Source organism: Peromyscus maniculatus, chromosome 19 (genome assembly GCF_049852395.1).
Source record: "Peromyscus maniculatus bairdii isolate BWxNUB_F1_BW_parent chromosome 19, HU_Pman_BW_mat_3.1, whole genome shotgun sequence".
NCBI lineage: Eukaryota > Metazoa > Chordata > Mammalia > Rodentia > Cricetidae > Peromyscus > Peromyscus maniculatus.
The window spans coordinates 5,794,680-5,819,192 of record NC_134870.1 but is presented as its reverse complement, the minus strand read 5'-3'; the positions used below and the strand labels follow the sequence as shown (position 1 = coordinate 5,819,192).

Below are 24,513 nucleotides of genomic sequence, written 5' to 3'. Positions count from 1 at the left end.
AGGTTTGGTTGCCAGCACCCACATAACAACTCACAACCATCCATAACTCCAGTTAGAGGGCATCCAACACGTTCTGACCTCCTGGTCCACCAGACACACATGTTGTGCACTTACATACACGCAGGCAAAACACTCATAAAATAAAAATAAATCCTGGGGGAGAACAAAAAATGGCAATTTGAATGGCTTTGTTCTCTCTAAAACAGGAAACACTATCTGGCATCTATTCTCAAAAGGTCATATGACAAGCAAGTGCAAACAATGCACATTGTGTCATCTGCGCTACGGTTTGGATAGATCTCCAGTGCCTCTCAAAGGCTGTATGTTATAGGGCTGGTCCCCAGCTTGGCACCATGGAAAAGTACTAGTAGACGTCTGTAGGAGATGGGGCCCAATGTAAGCCCTCATCTCAAGGCCACAGGGGCATACCATTTACAGGACTGTAGGACTCTGGTCTCTTTCTCTTTCACTTCCAGGCCATGTGAGGAGCAGTTTGACTTTATCACATGCTGCTGTCATACAGCTAACACCTTGGGCAATCACAAATAGGAGACTCTAAAAATCTGTGAGCTAAAATATGCCTTTCTCTTAAGAAGTTTATCACCTCACCATATTACAATTGAAAGCTGACTGACATCATCTGCTGTGACACAGCAGATTGTCATCAGTTTTCCTCCTTCTCCCCCCTAGCATACAACAGGGCAAAGCAAAGGACAAAGGACATCACTGCTATGAACAGCATCTACAACTGAAAGTGTTAGGAACGAAGGAGTCTGGGAGGTAATGCCTCTACTGCTCAGTAAGTGGTAGATCATGGAATCCAGACCATGTCCACGGGTGATTTTTACAAACAGAACTTCATATTCTAGACAAATCTGCCCAATCCTAGCTATGGCTCCAGATGCACAAAGACCAAATATTTCACCTTATTTAAATGTAATACTTGGTACTGTGCTCATCTTTCAACTTTTCTTACCCTAATACAAAGTCTCTGGCTAATACTTTCTAGTTCCCTTGGTTCCTCTTACCATGATTTGTGCCCACCTAACCAATTTGGTCAGTTACTCACAAACAGTTCCCACTGTTTAAATATCCTTTATGAAACTGGTGTGTTCCCACCTCCTTCCCACTCATCCTTCACAAAGCAAAACACGTCTTCCCTGTGAACTGTCTTTTATCTCTCCTGGATCATTATCCCAACATTCTTAAAAAGCAACTACTCATTCTATTACTTCAATGTTTACAGAGCAAACTTAATTCACTATAGTCCTGGGTCTTTAATTACTTTATAATTTCAATTTAATTCCTTTTTAGCTTCTGAAAATCTAAATGAAACTTTTTTACTCTGTCAAAATAAGTTCTTGTTATCAAAGATATAGTTCTTCATCAAAAATGAATTTACTTCAGTAACTCAGAAGAGGAAAGTCAATATTATAAATTATTAACAATTACAATCACACTTAATTTGTTACTAATAAATTAGCTAAATTATAACTATATTAAATCTGACTCTAATAAACCATGTTTGGTTTATTATTTTAACATGGATCACCAAGACCTCATATATTCTCTCTCTCTGAGACAGGCACGTTGGCTTACATCTATAATCCCAGTCCTTGTGAGGTAGAGGCAGAATTATCAGAAACTCAAGGTACTCCTGAGTTACATGCTAAGTAGAAGCTAGCCTGAAATAAATAAAACCCTGTCTCAAAAAAACTAAGAAGAGTAGGGAGATGACTCAGAATTTAAAAGCACTTATGAATCTGGAAAAAAATAATCAGCCCCCAAGTAAATATCCTGAAACCCAGCATTTTTTTTTTTTTTGGGACACAGAGACAAGGAATTCTTGAAGCAAACTAGCTTATGAAACTAGCCAAATCCATGAGCTGTGTTTTGTGAGAGATCTTGTCTCAATACACAAGGTGGAGAACAATTTAGGGCGATGCCTAACCACAATGTTTGGCTTCAAAACTAACTCTCTCTCTCTCTCTCTCCCTCTCCCTCTCCCTCTCCCTCTCCCTCTCCCTCCCTCCCTCTCTCTCTTTCTCTCAAAACAAAAATCTTTGACTGTATTCCAATACAAACATTATACACTACCAAGTCATCAAGTTATACTCATGAGTAAGATGTTACTCTTGGAGGGAACCAGTGGGATAACTCATTGGGTAAATGTGCTTGCCACCAACCCTGGCAGACAGAGCTCTATACATGAACCTCCATGTGGAAGGAAACCTATTCGTTTAAACTGTCCTCTGACGGCTACATGTGACATAGCCACCCCACTAAGTAACTCAACGCAGTGAATTTTTTTAAGTTACTGTTATGCCTGTTTTTCTAAACTGCTCAAATGAATGTTGTCTTACAGAACGTTACAAAAGTGTTAAAGTTTCTCTAATCAGTAGTATCTTCCCATTGATTTCCAGTCACATTAAAACAGTCAGGTTTTAAACTAAAGTAATTTAACCCAGTTTCTCCAAAGAAACACACTCCTACCTTAAGAAAAGGTACAAGGTGTGGCTGAGGTGCAGACTTGAGTTCAATATATAGTTTCCTAGTAAATTCTTCTGCTTCAATTTCTGCATCCTAAGAAATGGGAGAAAGAAGATACTTTCAGATCTGCAAATATCCTTTCTTTCTTTCTTTCTTTTACATCCTGACTGCAGTCTCCCCAATCTACAAAATAGTTTAAGAAACAAAACTACACAAAGAAACACTGTCTTGAAACCCCCACCACCACCACCAAAAAAAGAAAAAAGAAACAAAACTAGGTGCAGTGGTGAATGTTCTATGAGGCAATCCAATCACTTTATCCTAGGAGTTGTAAGCCAGCATAAACAGCAGGGAGCCAGTCTCTTAAAAATTAAATGAACTTAAAAAAATAAGAAGAGGCAAAGTACTTAATTCATGACTGAAGATAAACTTTTCCTAAGTGGTAAAATACCACCTTTACAAGGCCTTTTATCTCATGCCAGAGAACTAAACATAGACATGTCCAATCAGAGAATACAGTGAAGACAATATTCTTCTCATGAAGAAGAAGATAGGCGAGTAGGTAGACAGAGGTATAGATTTATAGCTTTATTCAGATGTACATGTGTAAGGCTGGAAGAAATTAGGAATCAATTACCTTAATTCATTAAATATATGGAAACTTTTAGAAAGAGCTACATAATTCTAAGAATCAGCATTCCGTTTTAAGCATTGCATGCTACTATAAAAATTATACATGAGTTAAGAGATTCATTAACAGTGTAATAATTAAGTAGTCTACTAAACAATGTCCACATGGATCTAGAAAAGGCTACTAAAATGCCCAATATTCCAACCTCTCTGTAAGACAGTAATTCTTTAACTCTGTCAACAAATTCTCTAACAGCCCATCACAAAACAGAATAAGGGAAGAACACCCAGCTGCTTTCTATTAAGTGCAGTATCAAATTTACAAAATGCAAATCAATGTCATTTCCCACTCAGTTTCATTATTTTGGAAATTGTAGTTTTTCTTTAAATTTACATGTTAACATATAATGGCTTTGTTATTCTTAGTTGAATAAATAGCTTTAGTACTTAGTTTTAATTCCAAAATTATATATAACTTGAAGAGTTATTTATTTTTAAGAATATTAAGGTATCCTAATATTTTGAGGTCAAAATTTTAAGAACTGCTGTCTGTTGGTCTAAGATAAACAGATCTAAAACTAAAACGGTTATTTGATGAGTTTATAACTGTTGCTATCTGTCCACAAAATACACATAAAAAGATTGGCATAAAAACAATACATATTCAAAATATCATGTCCACCTTAGATATATGGTAAAATTAAACACATTAGAGATTTACTTTTTGGTATGTAGTGATTTTCTAACTGCAGTAATTTTCTGTCGTGATTTTCTAACTGCAGTGATTTTCCAACTGCAGTGATTTTCCAACTGCAGTGATTTTCCAACTGCAGTGATTGATTGCTTTTCCAACTGCAGTGATTGATTGCTTTTCCAACTGCAGTGATTGATTGCTTTTCCAACTGCAGTGATTGATTGCTTTTCCAACTGCAGTGATTGATTGCTTTTCCAACTGCAGTGATTGATTGCTTTTCCAACTGCAGTGATTGATTTTCCAACTGCAGTGATTGATTTTCCAACTGCAGTGATTGATTTTCCAACTGCAGTGATTGATTTTCCAACTGCAGTGATTGATTTTCCAACTGCAGTGATTGATTTTCCAACTGCAGTGATTGATTTTCCAACTGCAGTGATTGATTTTCCAACTGCCGTGATTTTCCAACTGCCGTGACTTTCCAACTGCCGTGACTTTCCAACTGCCGTGATTTTCCAACTGCCGTGATTTTCTAACTGCGGTGATTTTCTGCCGTGATTTTCTAACTGCCGTGATTTTCTAACTGCAGTGATTATTTTCTAATGGCAGTGACAACTACAAAACGAAGCTTTAATGAAGCAAAAAGTTTTAGCGAGTACATTTAAAACAAATTTTATTGAAAGATCATTGCCCATTTGACACATGTCCTATGGACTCTCACAGCTTGAAAAATTATACAATATCAACTTACCAAAAGTTGCTCCACCAGCTTCTTCACATTCTGCCCCATGTCTGGAGACTGTGATCCACTACATGCTAGTTTTATCAACATTGAAAGGAAGTTTTTACATTTTTTCACATTTTCTAGCACTGTCTAATACAGAAAAATAATCACAAATGTTAACAAACATTTACAGGAAAAAGCACATAGCAAAAAACACAAACAAAAAAAAGATACAAGTGACAGTTTACCGGAGAAAGACTAGTCTGAGCAGCTGCTGAGGTCTCTGCTTTGAGACTGGAGTCATTTGAGGGTGTAGATACTGCTCCCAAAGTTGATGGCTTCAGGATAGTTACAGTATTCACTGGCTTGACAGGAGGTACAGCCACAGACTGAAATTAAGTCAACATAAAGTTAAATACGTACTGCCATGACATCTTAGTGGGAACTTCACTTCACACTGAGAAGACTACAAATAAATTGGACATCTCTGCTTTCAAGTGGCACTCTAAACCCTCGGCACTTTATCAGAAGTCTGGACTAGAGGAGATCTGCATTTCACTGTCAGCTACCACTCTCCTCTTCACTGTCATTTACTACACTATTAGTTACCAGCAAGTTACTTAAGCTTCTAATCCTGATGCCCAAACACAAAAGCAAAAATAGGAATGTAATCTAGAGTGGTCTGTGAAAAACAGTGTCACACAAAAAAAGTCATTAAAATGTTAATAAAAATATATTATTAATGGAGCTGGGAAGATGGCTGAATGCAAGCATAAGGTATTGAGTTCTGATCATCAGTGCTCACATAAAAGCTGGGCATGGTGGTGCACTCTAGTAATCCCAGTGTTTGTGAGGTGGAGATAGGTAATCTCAGATTGGAGTATACCTCACTGAACAGCCACTGTAGATCAAATGACAGGTTCAGTGAGACTCGTCTAAAATAAGGTAGAGATCAATTGAGGAAAACTTTATTCAACACACATGCGTACACAGGTAATCACACAAGTGCACATAAATGTACTTGTAATAACAAATCTTCATACTTTTTATGCACTTTTCTGCTGTTTCTTAAGTATAAATTAAAATAGAGTTATCAACTAATTTTCATATGCTGAGCTATACTGATCTTCTGTGGACCATCAGAATAAGCATAATAGCATTACGAGAGAGGGATGTCTTATTTCCACTTTGAAAGGAATTTCATTAATTTCTACGGGTATCAGAATGAGGTGGTGTGACTCTAGCACCACCTGCAGGACAGAAAGTTTAACACAAAAACTGTAAGTTAAAGTACAAAATTAGAAAACTAGAGATAAAGCAACAAATACACTAAAGATTACACATCATAGGAAAAGCGGGGTGGGGGGATAATATGCACAGAGAAGACACCTGCAGCATGACTGCAATCTCAAGGAAAACCCTTTCTGTACAAGTTAAGATAGGTGAGTGGACACCCAAATTTTCCCTTCAGAGAAACTGGTACTTATATCACACATAATGTTCTGGTAAAATGGGAAGTAAATTAAAAATATTAATTAATGACAACTAAAACCAATGATGAAATTCTGGGTAAAATTAGGGGGTTGGAGAGATGACTCAGTAGTTAAAAACCTCTTGCTGTTCTTCCAGAAGACCTGGGGTTAATTCCTAGCACTTACAAGGTGGCTAACAACTAACTCTAACTCTAGTTATAGGTGATCCAACCCCCTCTTCTGGCCTCCACAACAACATGATCTTAGACTTCCCATCTCCAGAATAATGAGTCAAACAAACTTCTATTCATTATAAATTACTCAATCTGTGCTAATCTATTACAAGTGGAGAAAAACAGAAAACCCAAGACAGGGCAGGAACATATCCACAGAGGAATCTAGAGAGATTCCTAAGAGGAAAATCTGATTATACTAGTAGGCAACTCCCAAGACCAGCATAGTAGTAAGCAAGAGTAAGAGTAATGTAAGGTGGACAGCAGAGAACTGACATGATTTAATGTAGGCTACAGAAGTAAGGCTACATAGTCTATTCTTTAACCTCTTTGCTTCCAAAGGAAAGAAGTCCACTAGCATCCCTGGACAGTTGTCTGTAACATGTTCGAGAAGCACATATACAAGTGACATAAGATGTAGGTGTCAATGAACCATTGCAAGGAGAGATTTCTAATGTCTTGGCTGCTCTATGGGATGACTTTCAGTTATCAGCTCCATTAATTTGGTCTCTGCTGCAAAGAGACCTTGCACAAAGCACAAATTTCCCAGGATAGTTCATGATGACTCACAGTGGGACAAGGCTGACAAGGTACATATGCTCTAACATTCTCTATTAGGTTGCCTAAAACTTTACCAATCATGAATCTAGCCTAAGCTTACTCTCCTTCTCTTCACAAGTATTGATTCCTAAAAAAATAACTTATCCATATTCTATTTTAGCACCTCATTCTAGAGACTGTAATACATGGTTATTAGATGTATTTATATTACTTTAATGCATTTATGTATTATGTATCTGATAAGATACTCTGGTTTCTTGTTTCTACATCTCCAATGGTTCAGTCTGATGAGCAACATCATATATATATGCCTTCAACGTCACATAGTTAGACACTTAAATACCTGGCAAGAAATACTTGAACAGTAGTGAGAAAACAGCTAGTACACACACATGCACACACACCACTCACTTGTCCTGAGGAAGCACCAGGGGCAGTGGTGGCCACAGTAGTTCCTGTCTGGGTCAAATTATTGACAGGAGCCACTGCCACTTTCTTCATTAATTGTGAGCTGGAATTCTGGGAAAAGGACAAGATAACAAAGTTATTGATACTAGTCATTTTGAGGGTTGGTTTTTGTTTGTTTTTTATTGAGAAAAGATCTTACTATGTAGCCTTGGCTGGCCTAATCTCAATACATAAACCAGGCTGGCCTGGAACTCACAGAGCTCTAACTGTCTCTGCCTCAAGGCATGTGCCACCATGCCCAGTCAATATTATCACTTCAAATCAATCAGTATTGTGAACAAAATGAAAAGACTTCAACAAACGCATTTGCTATATACTGTATTTTATGAACATTCAATACTATAAAGCGAAGTGGTCAGCTGGTCAGCTGAGATTTTTTTAAAGGAAGCAACTGATTGACGAAATAATCTTTTATGTTAATTTTCCAATTAAGTAAGATCTACAACATTCAGCATTAACATCTTAAACTTGGGCCCAGAACACTGTCCAGCCCTTGCCGTGCAACCCTGACACTCTGAGTGTGACCCCAGAACCCATGGTGAAGACAGAACTGAGCCCTACAGCTGTCCTGACCTCCACATGAGCACTGCAGCATGTGTGCTCCCACACTCACACACATGGTTCATACACAGAATAAGAAAATAAAAAAATAAAATTTTAAACTTGATGTTATACAGAAAACATACAGATTCCTTATTTAATTATAAACAAAAATCTGTTAACCCATAGCTAAACCAAAATAGAAGGAAAATGTACTACTATTGTATGATATTTTGTTTGTATTCGGACAAATAAAGCTTGCCTGGAGATCAGAAGGCAGAGCTAGCCACTAGTTTAACTATAGAGGTCAGGCAGTGGTGGCACACACCTTTAATCCCAGCACTTGGGAGGAATATGCCTTTGGTCCCAGCACATGGGAGGCTCAAGCCTTTAATTCCAGCACTAGAGAGGTGGAGACAGGGATCTCAGTCCATTCAGTTGGAGGACTCGTAGGTGTCTGGTGGCTGCTGCTCTGCTCTTTCAGCTTTCCCTCTTGGTATTGTTAAGACTAATCAGAATCACGCTTCATACTACTGACAGAAAAAATAACCAGTTGAGCAACTAGTATCAAAACTGAAGTAGGACCAGCAAAATGGCATGAAGGGTAAAGGAGCTTGCCACCAAGTCTGATGACCTGAGTTCCACCTGGTAGGAGAGCAATGACTTCTGAAAGCTGTGCTCTGACCTCTACAGTGCAGCCATGGCATGAATATTATCCCCTACACACACACACACACACACACACACACACACCAAATAAATGTAGTGAAGTTAAAAAGAGGAAAAGAAGGGGAGAGAGGGAGAAACACAGGCAAGAAGGCAGTCAGTCTTCGACACTGTCTACCTCACCTGTTCTCTATCTTAATTTTTGAGGCAGTGTCTCACTAAACCTGGAGCTTGAATTTGACTCCAACAGCTGGACAGCCCTGGGAAGCTCTTGACTTTAGTGTTATGACTGCAGGTGCACGTGACAGCACCTGGCAGTCGTTTCTGTAGTGACTGCTGGAGATCAAACTCAAATCCTCAAGCTTGGACTACAAGCACTTTACCAACCAAACTATCTCCCCAACTCCAGAATTTCTGAGTTAAATAAAGATGTTGTGGCTTGAATGAAAACGGCCCCCACACGCCCATAAGGAGTGGCACTATTAGGAGGTGTGGCCTTGTTGGAGGAGATGTGACATTGTTGGAGAAGGTGTGTCACTTGGGGCAGACTTGGAGTCTCAGATACTCAAGTCTGGCTAGTCACCCGCCCGCTGCCTGTGGACCCACATGTAGAACTCCCAGCTCCTTTCCAGCACCATGTCTGCCTGCCTGCTGCCATGTCCTGCCACGATGACAATAGACTAAACCTCTGAAATGTAAGCCCCAATTAAATGTTTTCTTTATAAGAGTTGTCATGGTCATAGTGTCTCTTCACACAATAGAAACCCTAAGAATATTCATAAGAATATATATATATGTATATATATATATACATATATATATGTGTGTGTGTGTGTGTGTGTGTGTGTGTGTGTGTGTACACACACACACACACACACACACATTTGGTTTCTCGAGACAGAGTTTCTCGTGTAGTTTTGGTACTTGTCCTGGATTTCGCTCTGTAGCCCAGGCTGGCCTCGAACTCACAGAGATCCGCCTGGCTCTGTCTCCTGAGTGCTGGGATTAAAGGCATGCATCACCGCTGTCGGGCCTCATAAGAATATTTTTAAATTTACTGACACAAACTAAATTTCAATTACATAAAAAGATCAACATCTATATACAAAAATCACTTCAAACAAGGCAAAACAAAATATTAAAGCAGATTCCCATATTACTTGGAACACATAAGGCACACAACCACATATACACACATTCCAAAACCCTGACTCAGAATAGTTATTTTCTTTCAGCAGACGCATACTGCCTCTTTGAACAATTTCTTTGAGGATAATGAAATCACTGAGTATGAAGGTACAGTTCATTATTTTAGCAATTACCAAGTATCAAAACCAAGTTGGCACTTGATTTTAAAAGTTGGGCAAAATTATCTCAAATTTTTTCTGGCGAACATGTCCACGTTTATATGAAGATAGTGGCTGGAGACTAAGAAAATGCAGGTAGATTACCGGCACTGTACAGATCTTGACCGTTGGCGTGTTGACTGGTACTGCTGGCCTTGGAGTTACAACATTACTTGGGGTCTTGGCTCCTGTTACAGCTTGCTGAGGAGATACCAGCATCAACTGACCACTGTTACTTCTGATCAAAACCGTTCCTATAATTAAAAGAAAAACAACTGTGACTAAAGCTGATAAATGAACACAAGCATCACATACTTTGGTTTCCCATTCCAACACTGGGAAATGCTCTGAATAAATGCCTAACATATAATGAACTCCATGTTCACTAAATACCATAAGATGGCAAAAATGTTTTCATTCAAAGCTATTTAAGCTGAGCATGCAGCACATACCTGTAATTCTAGGCCTAGTAAGCTGAGCCAAAAGGAATATAGGCTCAAGGCCAGAGTGGGGTACACAGTAAGAGCCTGTCTTAAAAAAATAAGAATAAGCTATACAAAAATATTTTTAATATAAGCATATGAAAAGATATTCCTGAAGTAGGCAAAAATACTTTTCCTCGATGATACTGATATTATAAAACTATATTAAGATGGATGTGGACTCAGTAGCACTTGCTGATCTTGCAGAGAACTGGAGTTCTGTTTCCAGCGCCCATGTGGAGGCCTACAACCCTCTCTTTACGTTGAGTTCCAGGGGACCAATGCACTCTTCAGGCCTCTGAGGACAATGCACACAAGTGGTCCAGACATACATGCAGGTAAGCAATCATGCACATAAAACATTTTTTAAAAGATGGTATGGGAACAGCACATAAGCTACCAACAACTACATAAGCTGACCAAACAGACAGAACAGAAAAACCCCAGAAGACATGTCATACAGATAGAGCTTCCCTCATCCAAAATGCCTCTGCAGATTTTTAGAATATTTGCCTAGACTTTTCCAGAACATCTTTAACCCCAAGCAATGAAAGCCAATATGCTCAAAAATGCAAAACATTCCAAGCATGACATTGTATAGTGAAGAATGGAATCTACTCTAGATAGAGGCATGCCATTTTCCCTTCAGAGTTAATTCCATTGGGTGGATTAAGGATCTGGTAAGGGATCATCAATAGGAAGGCAGGTTCACCATAAGATAAAGTACTTTTCCTTCCCACAATTCCCACTCCCCAGTGGTATCCCTTAAAAGAACAGTTGGACCCCAAGGAACCTAACTCCAGTGTTTTTATAAGGTATATCTCTATTAGGAGAAAACAGTAGGAAAGGTCCACACAGTAGTCTGTTCCCTAAATAGTAAAGATGTCACTCCAAGAGAAGTATGCCACAATCTTGTCACCACCCAAAATATCTCCTTCAAGGAACTGATGCCCCCTAAAAAGCTGAAAAATTATATAAAGAAAAAAATGATATACTAAAAAAATCCTCTTAATACAAACAAAAGGATGAAACAAGGGAATAGAAAACAAAAATATCAAAGCTAAATTAACTATATCAAAAGTATAGGACTACATAAAACAAATACCCAATCATTTGCTATTTTCCTAAGACTTAGATTTAGAAACACAGAAAGTTTAAACTACTATCAGTATGATAGTAGTTCAGCACATGGGAGGTTGAAAATTCAAGAGTATCCTGATGTATACAGTGAGTTTGAGGACAGTCTAAGCTAAATATGAAGACCTACTCTCAAGAAAGAGAAGAGAAAAGAAATAAAAATATCACACAACAGCAACCAGAAGAAAGATAAAGTAAGTCATAATATCAAACAAAACAGAGTCAAGCAAAAACAAAAAAAAGATGACCTGTGATATGGAAGTGTAAGCTGAAAAAACCCTTTCCTCTCCAACTTGCTTTTTGGTCACTGTGTTTCATCAAAGCAACAGAAATCCTAACTAAGACATTCACCAAGAAAAGGGATATGCACAGTGAGTGAAGACTGACATAATCCAAGTCTGTCAATCAAAACAAAACTGAATCCCTTAGTAACCAGACCCCTCTTTGCAAAAGGAAGCCCCACACAAATATTTAGGTCCTTAGTACTCGCAGCAACATGGCCAGCTGTGGTTAATGACATGTCTTTCTGACACACAATGACATCTGAGACACTGGAAGCAGAGCAAAATAAATACAGTTACACTTAAGAAGTGATAAAGATCAGAACAAAGACAAATATAATATGGAACAAAAAAATTGATGAACCTAAAACTTGGCTCTTTGAAAAGATTATCAAAACTGACAAACTTGAAGAGTGTGGTGTAACACAAGTCTTTAATCTTAACCACGACTGGGAGGCAGAGGCAGGAGGATCTCTTTGAGTTCCAGGACAGTCAGGGCTACATAGTGAGATCCTGTTTCAAAAAACCAAACAAACAAAAAACCCTGAAAAATTAGGTAAAAAGAAGACTCGGAAATGACTAACATGTGAAAAGACTGAGGGGCAGTCCTTTCAACTTGGCCTCAGCACCCAGCTGTACAGTCAATGTGGCCTATTATTCCCCCCACTATGACCTCAGAGCCAAGAGTGGCTGCTCAACAGGCATTCTCTGTTTCTGAACTAACCACAGAGAAGACTCCTAATCAAATGTAAATCAATAAATCAGATAAATTTATGGTAAAAATTGCTTTTTAAAAACACATAAAGGACAGGGTTTCTCTGTGTAGACTTGGCTGTACTGGAATTTCCTCTGTAGACCAGACCTGCAAACTCATGGAGATCCACCTGCCTCTGCCAAGAGTGCTGGAATCAGAGGCATTTGTCACCACCAACTGGCTTCTATGAGTTTTTGTTTGGAGACAGGGTTTGACTATGTAGCTCTGGCAGTCTTGGGAACTTGACACATAGATCATGCTGGTGTTAAATATATGCTCCACCACACCTAGCTTGCTTTGATTTGGCTTGGCTTTTTGAGACAAGGTCTCGCTGGCAAGACTGGAACTAGCTTTGTAGACCAGGCTGGCCTCACAGAGATTCACCTGCCTCTTTATTGAAGGTCTTATTTCCTCAATCAAAAGACACAGACTCGTATATTGGATCAAAAAGCAGAAATCATCTGTTTGTTACTTCCAAGAAACCAGACTCACCATAAAAGACAGATACTACAATAGGGTCTGATAGAAGTATTCTTAGCAAATGGACCTAGGAAATTTGCAGGAAAAAGGATGAAGCTTGAAAACATTACACTAAGTGAGGTATCCCAGAGCTCCCTATTCCCCCAAAAACACTGCATACCCTCTCTCTTATGTGGATTCTAATTGAAGTTTTAGATTTGTCTATTTAAATGTGAAGTGTCTATAGGGCTCAGGCAGCCAGAAAGGCCCATGAGAGAAGAACAAGAGATCTTAAAGAGAAAATGGATAGCATGGTATTGGCATAAAAACACACAGGTGACCAATGGAATTGAATTGAGACCAATATATAAATCCACACACCTATAGACATCTGATTTTCGACAAAGAATCCAAAATTATACAATGGAAAAGAAAGCATCTTCAACAAATGGTGCTGGCATAACTGGATGTCATCATGTAGAGGAATGCAAATATATCCTTTTCTATTGCCCTGTACAAAACCCAAGTCCAAGTGGATCAAAGACCTCAACATAAACCCAGTTACACTGAAGCTGATAGAAGAGAAAGTGGGAAATAGCCTTGAACATATTGGCACAGGAGACAACTACCTGAATATAACACCAGTAGCACAGACACTAAGATCAACAATTAATAAATGAAACCTCATGAAATTGAAAAGTTTCTGTAAGGCAAAGGACACCGTCAATAGGACAGAACAGCAGCCTAAAGAATGGGAAAAGATCTTCCTTCACCAACCCCATATCTGGCAGAGGGCTGGTTTCCAAAACAAAGAATTCAAGAACCTAGACATCAAAAAACAAACAAACAATCTAATTAAAAAATAAAGTAGAGACATAAACAGAGAATTCTCAATTGAAGAATCTCAAATGGCTGAGAAACACTTAAGGAGATGTTCAACATCCTTAGCCGTCTGGGAAATGCAAATCAAAATGACTGAGATTCCATCTTACATCAGTCAGAATGTGGAGCAAGAGGAACACTCCTCCATTGCTGGTGGGGGTGCAAACTGTACAGCCACTGTGGTAGTCAGTGTGACAGTTTCTCAGAAAACTGGGAATCATACCACAAGGACACCTTCTCAACTATGTTCATAGAGGCATTATTCGTAATAATAGCTAGAACTTGGAAACAACCTAGGTGTCCCTCAACCAAGGAATGGATAAAGAAATGTGGTACATTTATACAATGGAGTATTACTCAGCTGTTAAAAATAATGGCATCATGAAATTTGCAGGCAAATGGATGGAACCAGAAAAAAAAAAAAAAAAGTGAGGTAACCCAGAGCTAGAAAGACAAATGTGGTATGTACTCACTCCTAAGTGGATATTAGCTGTAAAATAAAGAATAACCATACTACAGTTCACAGACCCAGAGAGGCTAAGTAACAAGGAGGGATCAAGGGGGGATTTCCAGATCTCCCTGGAAAGGGGAAATAGAAGAGATCTCTTGGGTGGACTGGGTGCAGACAGACATGGGAACCTGAAGGATTGGGTTGGGGGTGGATGGAGAGGGAGAGTACTGAAAGAGATGACTGGAAAGGGGTTTTTTTCAGGAACAGATTAAAACCTGATGCAAGGGAAACTCCCACAAATCTACAAGGGTGACCCCAGCTAAGACTTCTAGCAATAGCAGATACATAGCCTGAACTGGCTATCTCATGTGACCAGGCAAGACTTCCTAGTAGAGATTGGGTAACCAACCCAGCCACATAACCTTTGACCTACAGTCTATCCTGCCTATGGGATGTGCTGGGGCAAGGGTGGCCTAGAGATTGAGGAAGTGCCCAATCAATCACTAGTCTAGCCTAAAACCCATGTCAGGAGAGTTAAGTCCACCCTTAACGATATTCTGCTATCTTCAGAGACTGGTACCTAGACCAAGTGTCAGAAAGGTGTCATGCAGCAACTAATGGAGAGATGTGCAGACCCCCAGCCAAGCATTAGGCCAAGCTCAAGGAATCTTGTAGAAGAGGGGAGGAAGTATTGTAGGAGCCAGAGGGGTCAAGGACACAAGAAAACCCATAGAACCAACTAACGTGAGCTCACAGGGGCTCAGAGAGACTGAACAGACAACCAGGGAGCCTCCATGGGGCTAACCTAGGCACTCTGCATATATATTACAGGTGTGTAGCTTGGTCCTCTTATGAGACTCCTAACAGAGGAAACAGGAGCTGTCTAGGACTCTTTTCCTGGCTTTTGGGATCCTACTCCTCACACTGGGTCACCTTGTCCAGCCTTAATACAAGGTGAGGTGCTTAGTCTTACTACAACCTGATATGCCATGTTTTGTCGAAATCCATGGGGGTGAACAGAAAGGGAGGAGTGGACTGAGGGGTGGGAACAGAAGGGAGAGATGGGGAGGGACTGGGAGGAGACAGAGATGGGAAACTGCGCTGGGATGTAAAATGAATGAATGAATAAATAAATAAGATAGACGGAAAAAAGAGTAAATTAATAGTAGAACACATACCATATGCAAGTAGAAAAGGAAAATACTGGAGGTTAAAAGATGTAGTAATGGGACAGGGAACAAGGAAGAGGAGAGGGTACAGGGTGGATTAATCTAAACTGAGGTAGTATGAAAAACTCTTAGGAAAATTCACTAATTTAGGCCAGGCATGGTGGCATACACCTTTGACCGCAGCATTCCAGAGGCAGGCAGATCACTGAGTTCAAGTTCACCCTTATCTACAAAGAGTTCCAGGACAGCCAGTAATGCAGAGAAACCTGGTCTCAAAAAGAAATTAAAAATCCACTGGGTAGTGGTGGTGCACACCTTTAATACCAGCTCTTGGGTGGCAGAGACAGGCACATACATCTCCATGAATCCAAAGTCAGCCTGGTCTACAGAACAAGTTCCAGGACACCCAAGGCTGTTACAGAGAAACCATCTCGAGAATAAATAAATAAATTAATTAATTAATAGGGAAAGCAAAATAGAAATATATAATAATAACAATGTATTTATAAAAAAAATTAAAAATCCACTAATTTAAAGCTAATTTTAAAATATAATTGCAACAGAAAGTTTAAATACAGTTATCCTGCATGAGTGGACAATGCTTCCCTCAATTATTAAAGTGCCATGTATGAGATATCTCCCTAAGAAGTTATTGGTCACTGAGGCCCCAAGAGGCCCTCCAAACAACACAGGCAAATGCCATTATTCTTGGTAGCCCATGAGAACTAGCCGGCAAGACCCTATTGCTGAAGATACTCCACACTTTGGTTATAGGACACAGAGAAACTAAGCTAGAACTGACCTGAAAACATCTTCCCTGCTGACTAACTTTCAGAGCGCCAGAAGGTACACAGGGGAGAAGTCAATGGTAACAGAGTCAAGCCATACATGAGACAAGATGTACCACCATGGCAACAGAGATACGACAGCTGAAGGTAACCAATTACTTTGGGATTGAATTTAAAAGGCCAATTCCACAGGAAGGAATTCATGCCTGGAATTGTAAACCTGTCAAAACTCACAGCTTTAGAGGTCATAAGCCCTAAGGTAAGGTATTCTACTACTACTGTCTTCCTAAACCCCCAAGTTGTCAAACTGCCTTCTAAATACTTGTTTACACACAGATCAGTGCCGCCTTCGACCTGGGCCGGAACAGCTTCTCTCTGCAGTGGGCAGCAGTTAATGCAGACTCACAAGCGATCAAAGTGCTGAGAATACGTGACTGCTGAGCGCTCAGTGCTAAATGGGCACTAAGTCACCCTCAGCCTCTGCCGAGGCTCACAGAACACCAAGGAAGGGGAGTGAATAGGATGTAAGTCAGAGGAGGGGAGTGAGTGCAGGTCACCTGCACAAGAACTGCTCAGGAGCAAGCTAACAACATCAGTCAATATTCAAACAGGTAGCATTAATTAACTCAACTGTGGTTGCTTTAAAAAAAAATGAGGACATTAACGGAAGGGTAGGCATGTTGGGGATGCCTGGGGGAATGGAAGGGGTACTGGGGTAGATATGATGAAGACACATTGTTTACCCTGTAAGATATTGCCAAGGGATAAAAGATATTCTATTTTCTAAAGAAAAAGAAATCATACATTGGGTAACAGATTACCTTTCCTCTATAAATAATAAGATTTTAAAATGGACTAGTATCTATTCTCTCCCTCACACATAATCTAAGATCTATTTTTTTACCCTATGAACTCTTTTGTTTCAAACGGCATAGTCTGATCTGGATGGAAGCCCTTTGGTTTTTTCATATTCTCGGCATTTGTAAATAATGCCCTGAAAGAATAGCAGATCTATAAAAATCAAGATCCAGAAAAACTCTTGACCTTCTAGTTTCTTCTCAGATAACCAGAGTTAGGAAAAACGAGATACACAACAGTCGCTCTTCCAAAGGCCGACTAGGAGCACAAAGCCCTCCTGAATGTGCAAACAAAACGACGCATCTCCCTTTAGCATCCATAAGACACAATGGCTACTTTTACAACCATACAAAATTAGCTTAATTACATTTTCACACTTAGTCCTGTAAATACGTATCTCTAAGTTGTATTCTTCTCTAGGTACCATGGGTCAAATTCCTCCAATGTTTCATATGATAATTTCCTACACAGAGTTTAAAACCACTTATATTGCCCTCTTCTCATTTCCTAAATTGAATAAAAAAGAAAATTAAATCACCACTCTTTACTGGTCAAAACAGAGCTTGATTTGCCAAAGCAGGTTTTATTTCTCTCTATTAAATTTCATCTTTAAAAATCAGACATGTGCCGGGCGTGGTGGCGCACGCCTTTAATCCCAGCACTCGGGAGGCAGAGCCAGGCGGATCTTTGTGAGTTCGAGGCCAGCCTGGGCTACCAAGTGAGCTCCAGGAAAGGCGCAAAGCTACGCAGAGAAACCCTGTCTCGAAAAAAACCAAAAAAAAAAAATCAGACATGTAAGACTTCAAGTGACTTACTTTGTATATTTGTTGCTAGTTTTATGCATGCAATGATTACTTTTCAGAAATAACAGTATTAAGAGAATAATTAAGCCAAAGTTATCTATGGAAACCCAGAAAATCTATTGGAATTTTCAAGAGAGAAATGTTTACCTCACTTATTGTTGTATTCATAGTATTAAGCTCATATTCCAGCTTATACTGCAATTATCAGTAATAACCAAATATGCTGTTGGCCATGTTACCTATCCCAACCAAAAAAAATCATAGTGCATAACAAAACCTAAATGCAAAAACATCTACTTTAGTAAATAATAAAAAAGAATAAGCAACCAGCCAGGCATGGTGATGCATGCCTTTAGTCCTAGCACTTGTGAGGCAGAGGCAGGTGGATCTCTGTGAGTTCGAGTCCAGCCTCGTCTATAAACCAGAGGAGTTCCAGGAGAGCCAGGGCCACACAGAGAAAACCTGTCTTGAAAAACCAAAAAAAAAAAAAAAAAAACCCACAACAACAAAACCAATCTATATGAACAATAATGTAATTATTAAATAAGAAATTATGCTGCCATTAAAAATTAAACTTTTTGGCTACTGAGATGGCTTAGGAGGTAAATGAGCTTGCCACCAAGCCTAAGAACATGAACTAAAGACCTGGAACTCACATGGTAGAAATAGAGAACTGACTCCTACAGGCTGTCTTCTAACTTTCATGTGAGCACAGCCCCTCAAAGTATAAGTAACTAAAAGTAAGCTCTTGCTGGGCATAGGAGAACACACCCGTAATCCTAGTACTCCGAAAGCAGAGGCAAGAGGATCACAAGTTCAAAACCATTCTGGGTTACATATTAACACCTTGTCTCCAGAGGCGAGAGAGAAAAGAATAAATATTAAGCTTTTGAGTTTATAACAAAACTTGTTATCCTATAATGGTAAATGAAAAGCAGACATAAAAATGGCATCACAGAACAGAGAAGGTATACATGTATTTTCTTTCAAAGACTACACATCTTAGGTGGCTAAATCAAAATTTAACAGACACTGCAAATGGGTTCCTTTGTTTGCTTTGTTTTGTTTGAGACAGGGTTTCTCTGTGTAGTCCTGGCTGTCCTAAAGCTCACTCTGTAGACCAGGCTGGCCTCAAACTCATAGTTCCACTTGCCTCTACCTCCTGAGTGCTGGGATTAAAGGCATGCACTACTAGTGCCCAGCAATAGGCTCTAATTTTGAAATATAATTACAAAAACTACATTTCAATGAAGCTGATATTATTATTATTTCTATTACTGGTTTTTTGTTGTTGTTGTTTTTTTAAGTACAAGGTCTCTCTACATAGGCCTGGTTGTCCTGGAACACACTATGTAGCTAAGCTAGCCTCAAACTCAAGAGGTTTGCCTACCTCTGCATCCTGAGTGCTGGGATTAAAGGTGTGCACAACCATGCCCAGCCTAGAAGCTGGTATTTAAAAATTAAGGAGCCTGGGATGCTCAGTGGTAGACCACTTGCTTAGCCCACACAAGGCCTTGTATTCACTCCCCAGCACAGCCGAAACCTTTAAAACTTCTTACATGCATCTCTACATACACACAACTCAGGAAGCTAGGAATGGGAGGTAGTTCACACCTGTAATCCCAGAATGCCTGTAATACTAAAACTAGGGAAGCTAACGTCAGCCTAGCCTACAAAGAGTGTGTTACGGCTGCAGCAAGGTTTAGGGTAGCCAGAACTAGAGCACAAGCAAGCAGTAACACTCATGCGTGTAAGTACCATCATAGTGGAGGACTGGGAACACACACTAGGGCAAACTTGATTGCTGTCACTTTCTCTGGAAGGATAACTACAGATACAAAAGAAAAATGAACCATGCCACTACACTATGATTAAAGTGGTTCAGAAATGGCCACAACTGGACCTAAAAGTCCTACATGTTTACTAAAGAAAACACTGAAGACAGAAACCTTTTCTTTCCCCACAAATGCCCCTTTATCTTTTGTTTATAGACCCTGTCGTTGGATGTGTTTAAGGTTCTCTTATGTAGTGTGGAGAGGAGCATGTATGGAAAGGCAGAGGGTAACTCCTTATGTAGTGTGGAGAGGAGCATGTATGGAAAGGCAGAGGGTAACTCCTTATGTAGTGTGGAGAGGAGCATGTATGGAAAGGCAGAGGGTAACTCCTTATGTAGTGTGGAGAGGAGCATGTATGGAAAGGCAGAGGGTAACTCCTTATGTAGTGTGGAGGAGCATGTATGGAAAGGCAGAGGGTAACTCCTTATGTAGTGTGGAGAGGAGCATGTATGGAAAGGCAGAGGGTAACTCCTTATGTAGTGTGGAGAGGAGCATGTATGGAAAGGCAGAGGGTAACTCTCAGGGTCACTACTCTCCTTCCACCTTGTTTTGAAGTAGCGTCTCTTTTCCTGTCTTTGTCTCTGATCTCACTTTAGGATGACAAGGATTAAAGACGTATACCACTGCGTCCAGCTTCAGACATGGGTTCTGTTCAGGCAGTGGTTCTCAACGTGACAGCTGTGACCCTTTGGGGGTAGAATGACCCTTCACGGGGTTACATATCAGATATCCTGCATAGCAGATATTTACATTACAATTCATAACAGAATCAAAATTATGAAGTAGCAACAAAATAATGTAACAGTTGGGTGTCAGCACAACATGAAGAACTGTATGAAAGGTGTGCGGCATCAGGAAGGTTGAGACACTGCTCTAAGGGAACAAACTCAGGCTGTTGTTGCTAGGCTTTTAGCAGCCAAGTCATTTACCCAGCTCCTAGCTTTGAGGTGGGGTCTCAGAGTGCACTGAAGGCCAGTCTGGCCTCAAACCTGAGGCAATCCTCCTGCCTCAACCTCCTCACTGGGATTATAGGCCTGAGCATGGCCTTTGAACTCCTGAGTGCTCAAATTACAGGGTTGTGCACCCTCAGACCTGGACAAATATTTGTATTTTTAAAAACAAGTTCTAGTCAAAAGAAAATCTGAAAGAAGTACTCAAAAGTATTTACCTCAGTAAATTAAGAACTGACATACAAGCCGGGCGGTGGTGGCGCATGCCTTTAATCCCAGCGCTCGGGAGGCAGAGGCAGGTGGATCTCTGTGAGTTCAAGGCCAGCCTGGGTTAGAGTGAGTTCGAGGACAGGCACCAAAATGACACAGAAACCCTGTCTTGAAAAAACAAAAAACAAAAAACAAAAAACAAAAAAAAAAGAACTGACATACACATTCTTGAGTAACCAACTATTAATTATCAATACATCTGAACTGTATAGAACTTATAACCTACAGTAAGTCAATGTCATTTCATTCTATTGGTTTGTATGCTACACACCAACAGAAAATTCCCCCAAGCAACTCTTACAAAGACTTAGGCTGTGATCTTATTTTGCTATAATGAAACTCAAGGACATTTCAGTTTGAGTTTCTTGATTTAGAAAATACAAGTTTTTACTTACAAAATCTTTAAGTTACCTTTCAGCACTGATGTTCCATGAAGTATTCTGTACACATTTATATAGTAAACACAGCACTGTCTACAGAGTATACTAAAAAGACCTGGGTTCAGATCCCCTTTGACTTCTATGAGTTTCTTGCCTGGCATTGGGCAATGGTCTACCCTTACAGGCTTCTTTTCCTTATTGCTAGCTGCCCACTATGAGGAGAGAATAAAAGAACATAAATAATGCGTTAAAAGTGGCGACCATGGCAAGCTCTCAGTAAATAACTTGCTACAACTTATCAACAAGCTTTCCCCCTTGGCAATTTTCTATCTTAATACTTTTTTGACTGTTTCTAAAAAAAAAATTTCGTCAGTGGTGGCACACGCCTTTAATCCCAGCACTCAGGAGGCAGAGTCAGGTGGATCTCTGTGAGTTCGAGGCCAGCCTGGGCTACCAAGTGAGTTCCAGGAAAGGCGCAAAGCTACACAGAGAAACCCTGTCTTGAAAAACAAAAACAAACAAAAAAAAAAAAATTCAATGAGTAGACAAGAATGTATATTGTAACAAATCAGCAGGTAATTTCATTCAAATATATTCACCCACTACTTTGTAAGACTGTAGGCAGGATAGCAATTTAGAACTGGCAAACACTGTATCCAATGATTACAGGTTTTTACAAATGGAGGTACCTCGTGTACTCACTTGTACTGAAAGAGCTTTGTGAAATGTGCAGAACATAGTGTGCTCAGCATGTCCATAACCAAATACAGCATTAGCTCCCTGTCTTAAATAGGGTTTCTATTGCTATGATGAAACACCATGACCAAAGCAACTTAGGGAGGAAAGGGTTTATCATCAAAAGTAGTGAGGACAGGATTCCCATGGGGCAGAAACCTGGAGTCAGGAGCTGATGCAGAGACCATGGAGGGGTGCTGCTTACTGGCTTGCTCCTCATGGCTTGCTCAGCCTGCTTTCTTATAGAATCCAGGACCACCAGCCCAGGGATGACACCACCTACAATGGGCTGGGCCCTCCCGCATCAATCACTAATTAAGAATATGCCCTACAGGCTTGCCTACAGCCCTATCTTTTTTTTTTTTTTTTTTTTTTTTTTTTTGGTTTTTCGAGACAGGGTTTCTCTGTGTAGCTTTGCGCCTTTCCTGGAACTCACTTGGTAGCCCAGGCTGGCCTCGAACTCACAGAGATCCGCCTGGCTCTGCCTCCCGAGTGCTGGGATTAAAGGCATGAGCCACCACTGCCTGGCTTACAGCCCTATCGTATGAAGACATTTTCTCAACTGAGGCTTCCTCCTCTCAGATGACTGTAGTTTGTGTGAAGTTGACACAAAACTATTCTTACACAGCCCCCTACCCCTACCCCACCAAAAAAAAAAAAAAAGAGTCCCTGTCCTTTTGCTAGGGGACACTAAAGAAATCTTTTCGATTAATGTTTCCACTTCTTTACCACCCAAATCAAGGTTCTCTTTCTTTTTTGGAGAGGAGGGGGTAGAGACAGGATTTTTCTGTGTAGCCCTGGTTGTCCTAGAACTCCCTGGCTCTGTAGACAAGGCTGGCCTCTGCCTCCTGAGTGCTGGGATTAAAGGCATGCGCTGCTGCCGCCACCACCACCACTCTTGGTTGAATCTTGGTTCTCTTGCCAGATAGTTTTTGAGGGCTAACTACCAACTTGTTCGACTTCCACTTTCTGCTTAGCAAAATTAATAGAAGACAAATTTCAAGGTATTTTTCAATTAAGGAAAACATGACAACCCAACAGTCAGAGATTTACAACACATAAATTATCACAAAGCAAAACAGCCCAACAGAAGCCTCCAGTGGATAAAAAGCAACCAAAGAATCATTATCACTCGGCACATCGTGTCAAATACAACAGTTGCACAGCTCAGATCTGTCAACCTGGGCACTTGCTCCCTACCAGAAGGAATCTTAAAATTACATTTATTGCACATCTAAGACGGTGTAGAAACAGCATTTGGTCAGGTGCAGTGGCACCTTGGAAGGAAACGAGAGAAGTTCAAAGTCATTCTCCCCTAAACAGGGAGCTCAAAGCCAGCCTGGGCTACAAGAGATCCTGTCTCAAAGGAAAAATAAAATGAAAAAAAAAAAAAAAAGTAATCACTTCTGCTGTGAACTTATTCTAACTTGCTTAAATAAATAAATAAATAAAACCTCTTTGCCTTAAGTTTCAAAAAACTTTTTTTAAGAAAGTCATCTCTTTACTGGTCCTTTTTCCACGTGAAAATTAACTTCAGCTAATCCCCATGTCCCCACCCTGGTACCAGGCAATGCCTCCAGGGCCCTCTAGAAAGTGAGTCTTCCAGATCTGACTGTGTAAGTGACTTGGGTGGAAAGAGCGTTCTCTTAAATACGAAATGCAGTGACGAACCTAGAGGTTACAGGAACGGTAAGGCCAAATCACCGCCCGCCCGCTCGCCGCAACATCAATTGGCTCTAAGTTCCTCGGAGTTACAGGGGTGCTGCCACGTCCCCGAGTCACCTCAGGCGAGCAGAGGCGATCCACATACCTGGAGGCAGCTGCAAATTAGCAGGCAGCTGGATCGTCGTGGTGCCGGGAGTTTTCACGGTGACTATCTGAGGAGCGGGCAGCCTCGGGCCGCCGAGTTTAGGAAGAGCGGTGACAGGAACCACTTTGGTCACTACAGTCCCCACTGGGGATGGCAGGGGCTGGGGCGCCACGGACTCCACGCAGACACTGACAGGAGCCTTAGTCACAGGGCCCAGGGCCACCGGGGCGCTCTCCACCCGCACGGGCAGCGCGGCGGCGGGGGCCATGGTCACGGCCCCAGAGGCGCTGGCGACCCCCGGAGCAGCGGCGCCCGCCGGCTCCGTCAGGCCCGCCGGCATCCCCTCGGGGACTCAGCGGCAGCGGCGCTGCCCTTGCCGGAGCTGAGGCCAGGCGAGCCGGGGCAGGCGGCGGCCGACTCGGGTGCAGTCCGGGCGCCGCAGCATCCCGGGGCGCAGCACACGCGCGCGCTCCGGGCCCGGCCGCCGGCGACACCGCCCGGCACTCCCTCGGCGGCGCCCGCACGTGCGCGCCCGAGCCCCGGCCGGTCCCGCCGCAGAAGCGCCCGGACCGGCAGCTCCCTCGGGCCGTCACTTCGGTTCCCACCCGCGGGGGAGCTCGAACTCTGCGCTTGCTTCCCCGCCAG

General features: G+C 41.0%; 1 protein-coding gene across 3 annotated transcripts in view; it reads right to left on the bottom strand.

Annotated features, from left to right (window-relative positions):
• The window catches only part of Taf4b (TATA-box binding protein associated factor 4b), a 149,305-nt gene extending 125,082 nt beyond the window's left edge, over positions 1 to 24,223 (bottom strand). For 2 of the 3 annotated variants that reach the window (XM_076554765.1, XM_016001600.3), the window contains exons 1-6: positions 23,869 to 24,223; positions 9,930 to 10,078; positions 7,216 to 7,323; positions 4,787 to 4,927; positions 4,566 to 4,688; positions 2,494 to 2,583 (exon numbers count right to left, since the gene is read on the bottom strand). In XM_076554765.1, coding sequence (XP_076410880.1) covers positions 2,494 to 2,583; positions 4,566 to 4,688; positions 4,787 to 4,927; positions 7,216 to 7,323; positions 9,930 to 10,078; positions 23,869 to 24,208 — 951 coding nt within the window. In that variant the 5' untranslated portion in view covers positions 24,209 to 24,223. The remainder of the gene's footprint in view (positions 1 to 2,493; positions 2,584 to 4,565; positions 4,689 to 4,786; positions 4,928 to 7,215; positions 7,324 to 9,929; positions 10,079 to 23,868) is intronic. The other variant, XM_076554766.1, reaches the window with a different exon arrangement.
• Positions 24,224 to 24,513: the final 290 nt, after the last annotated feature.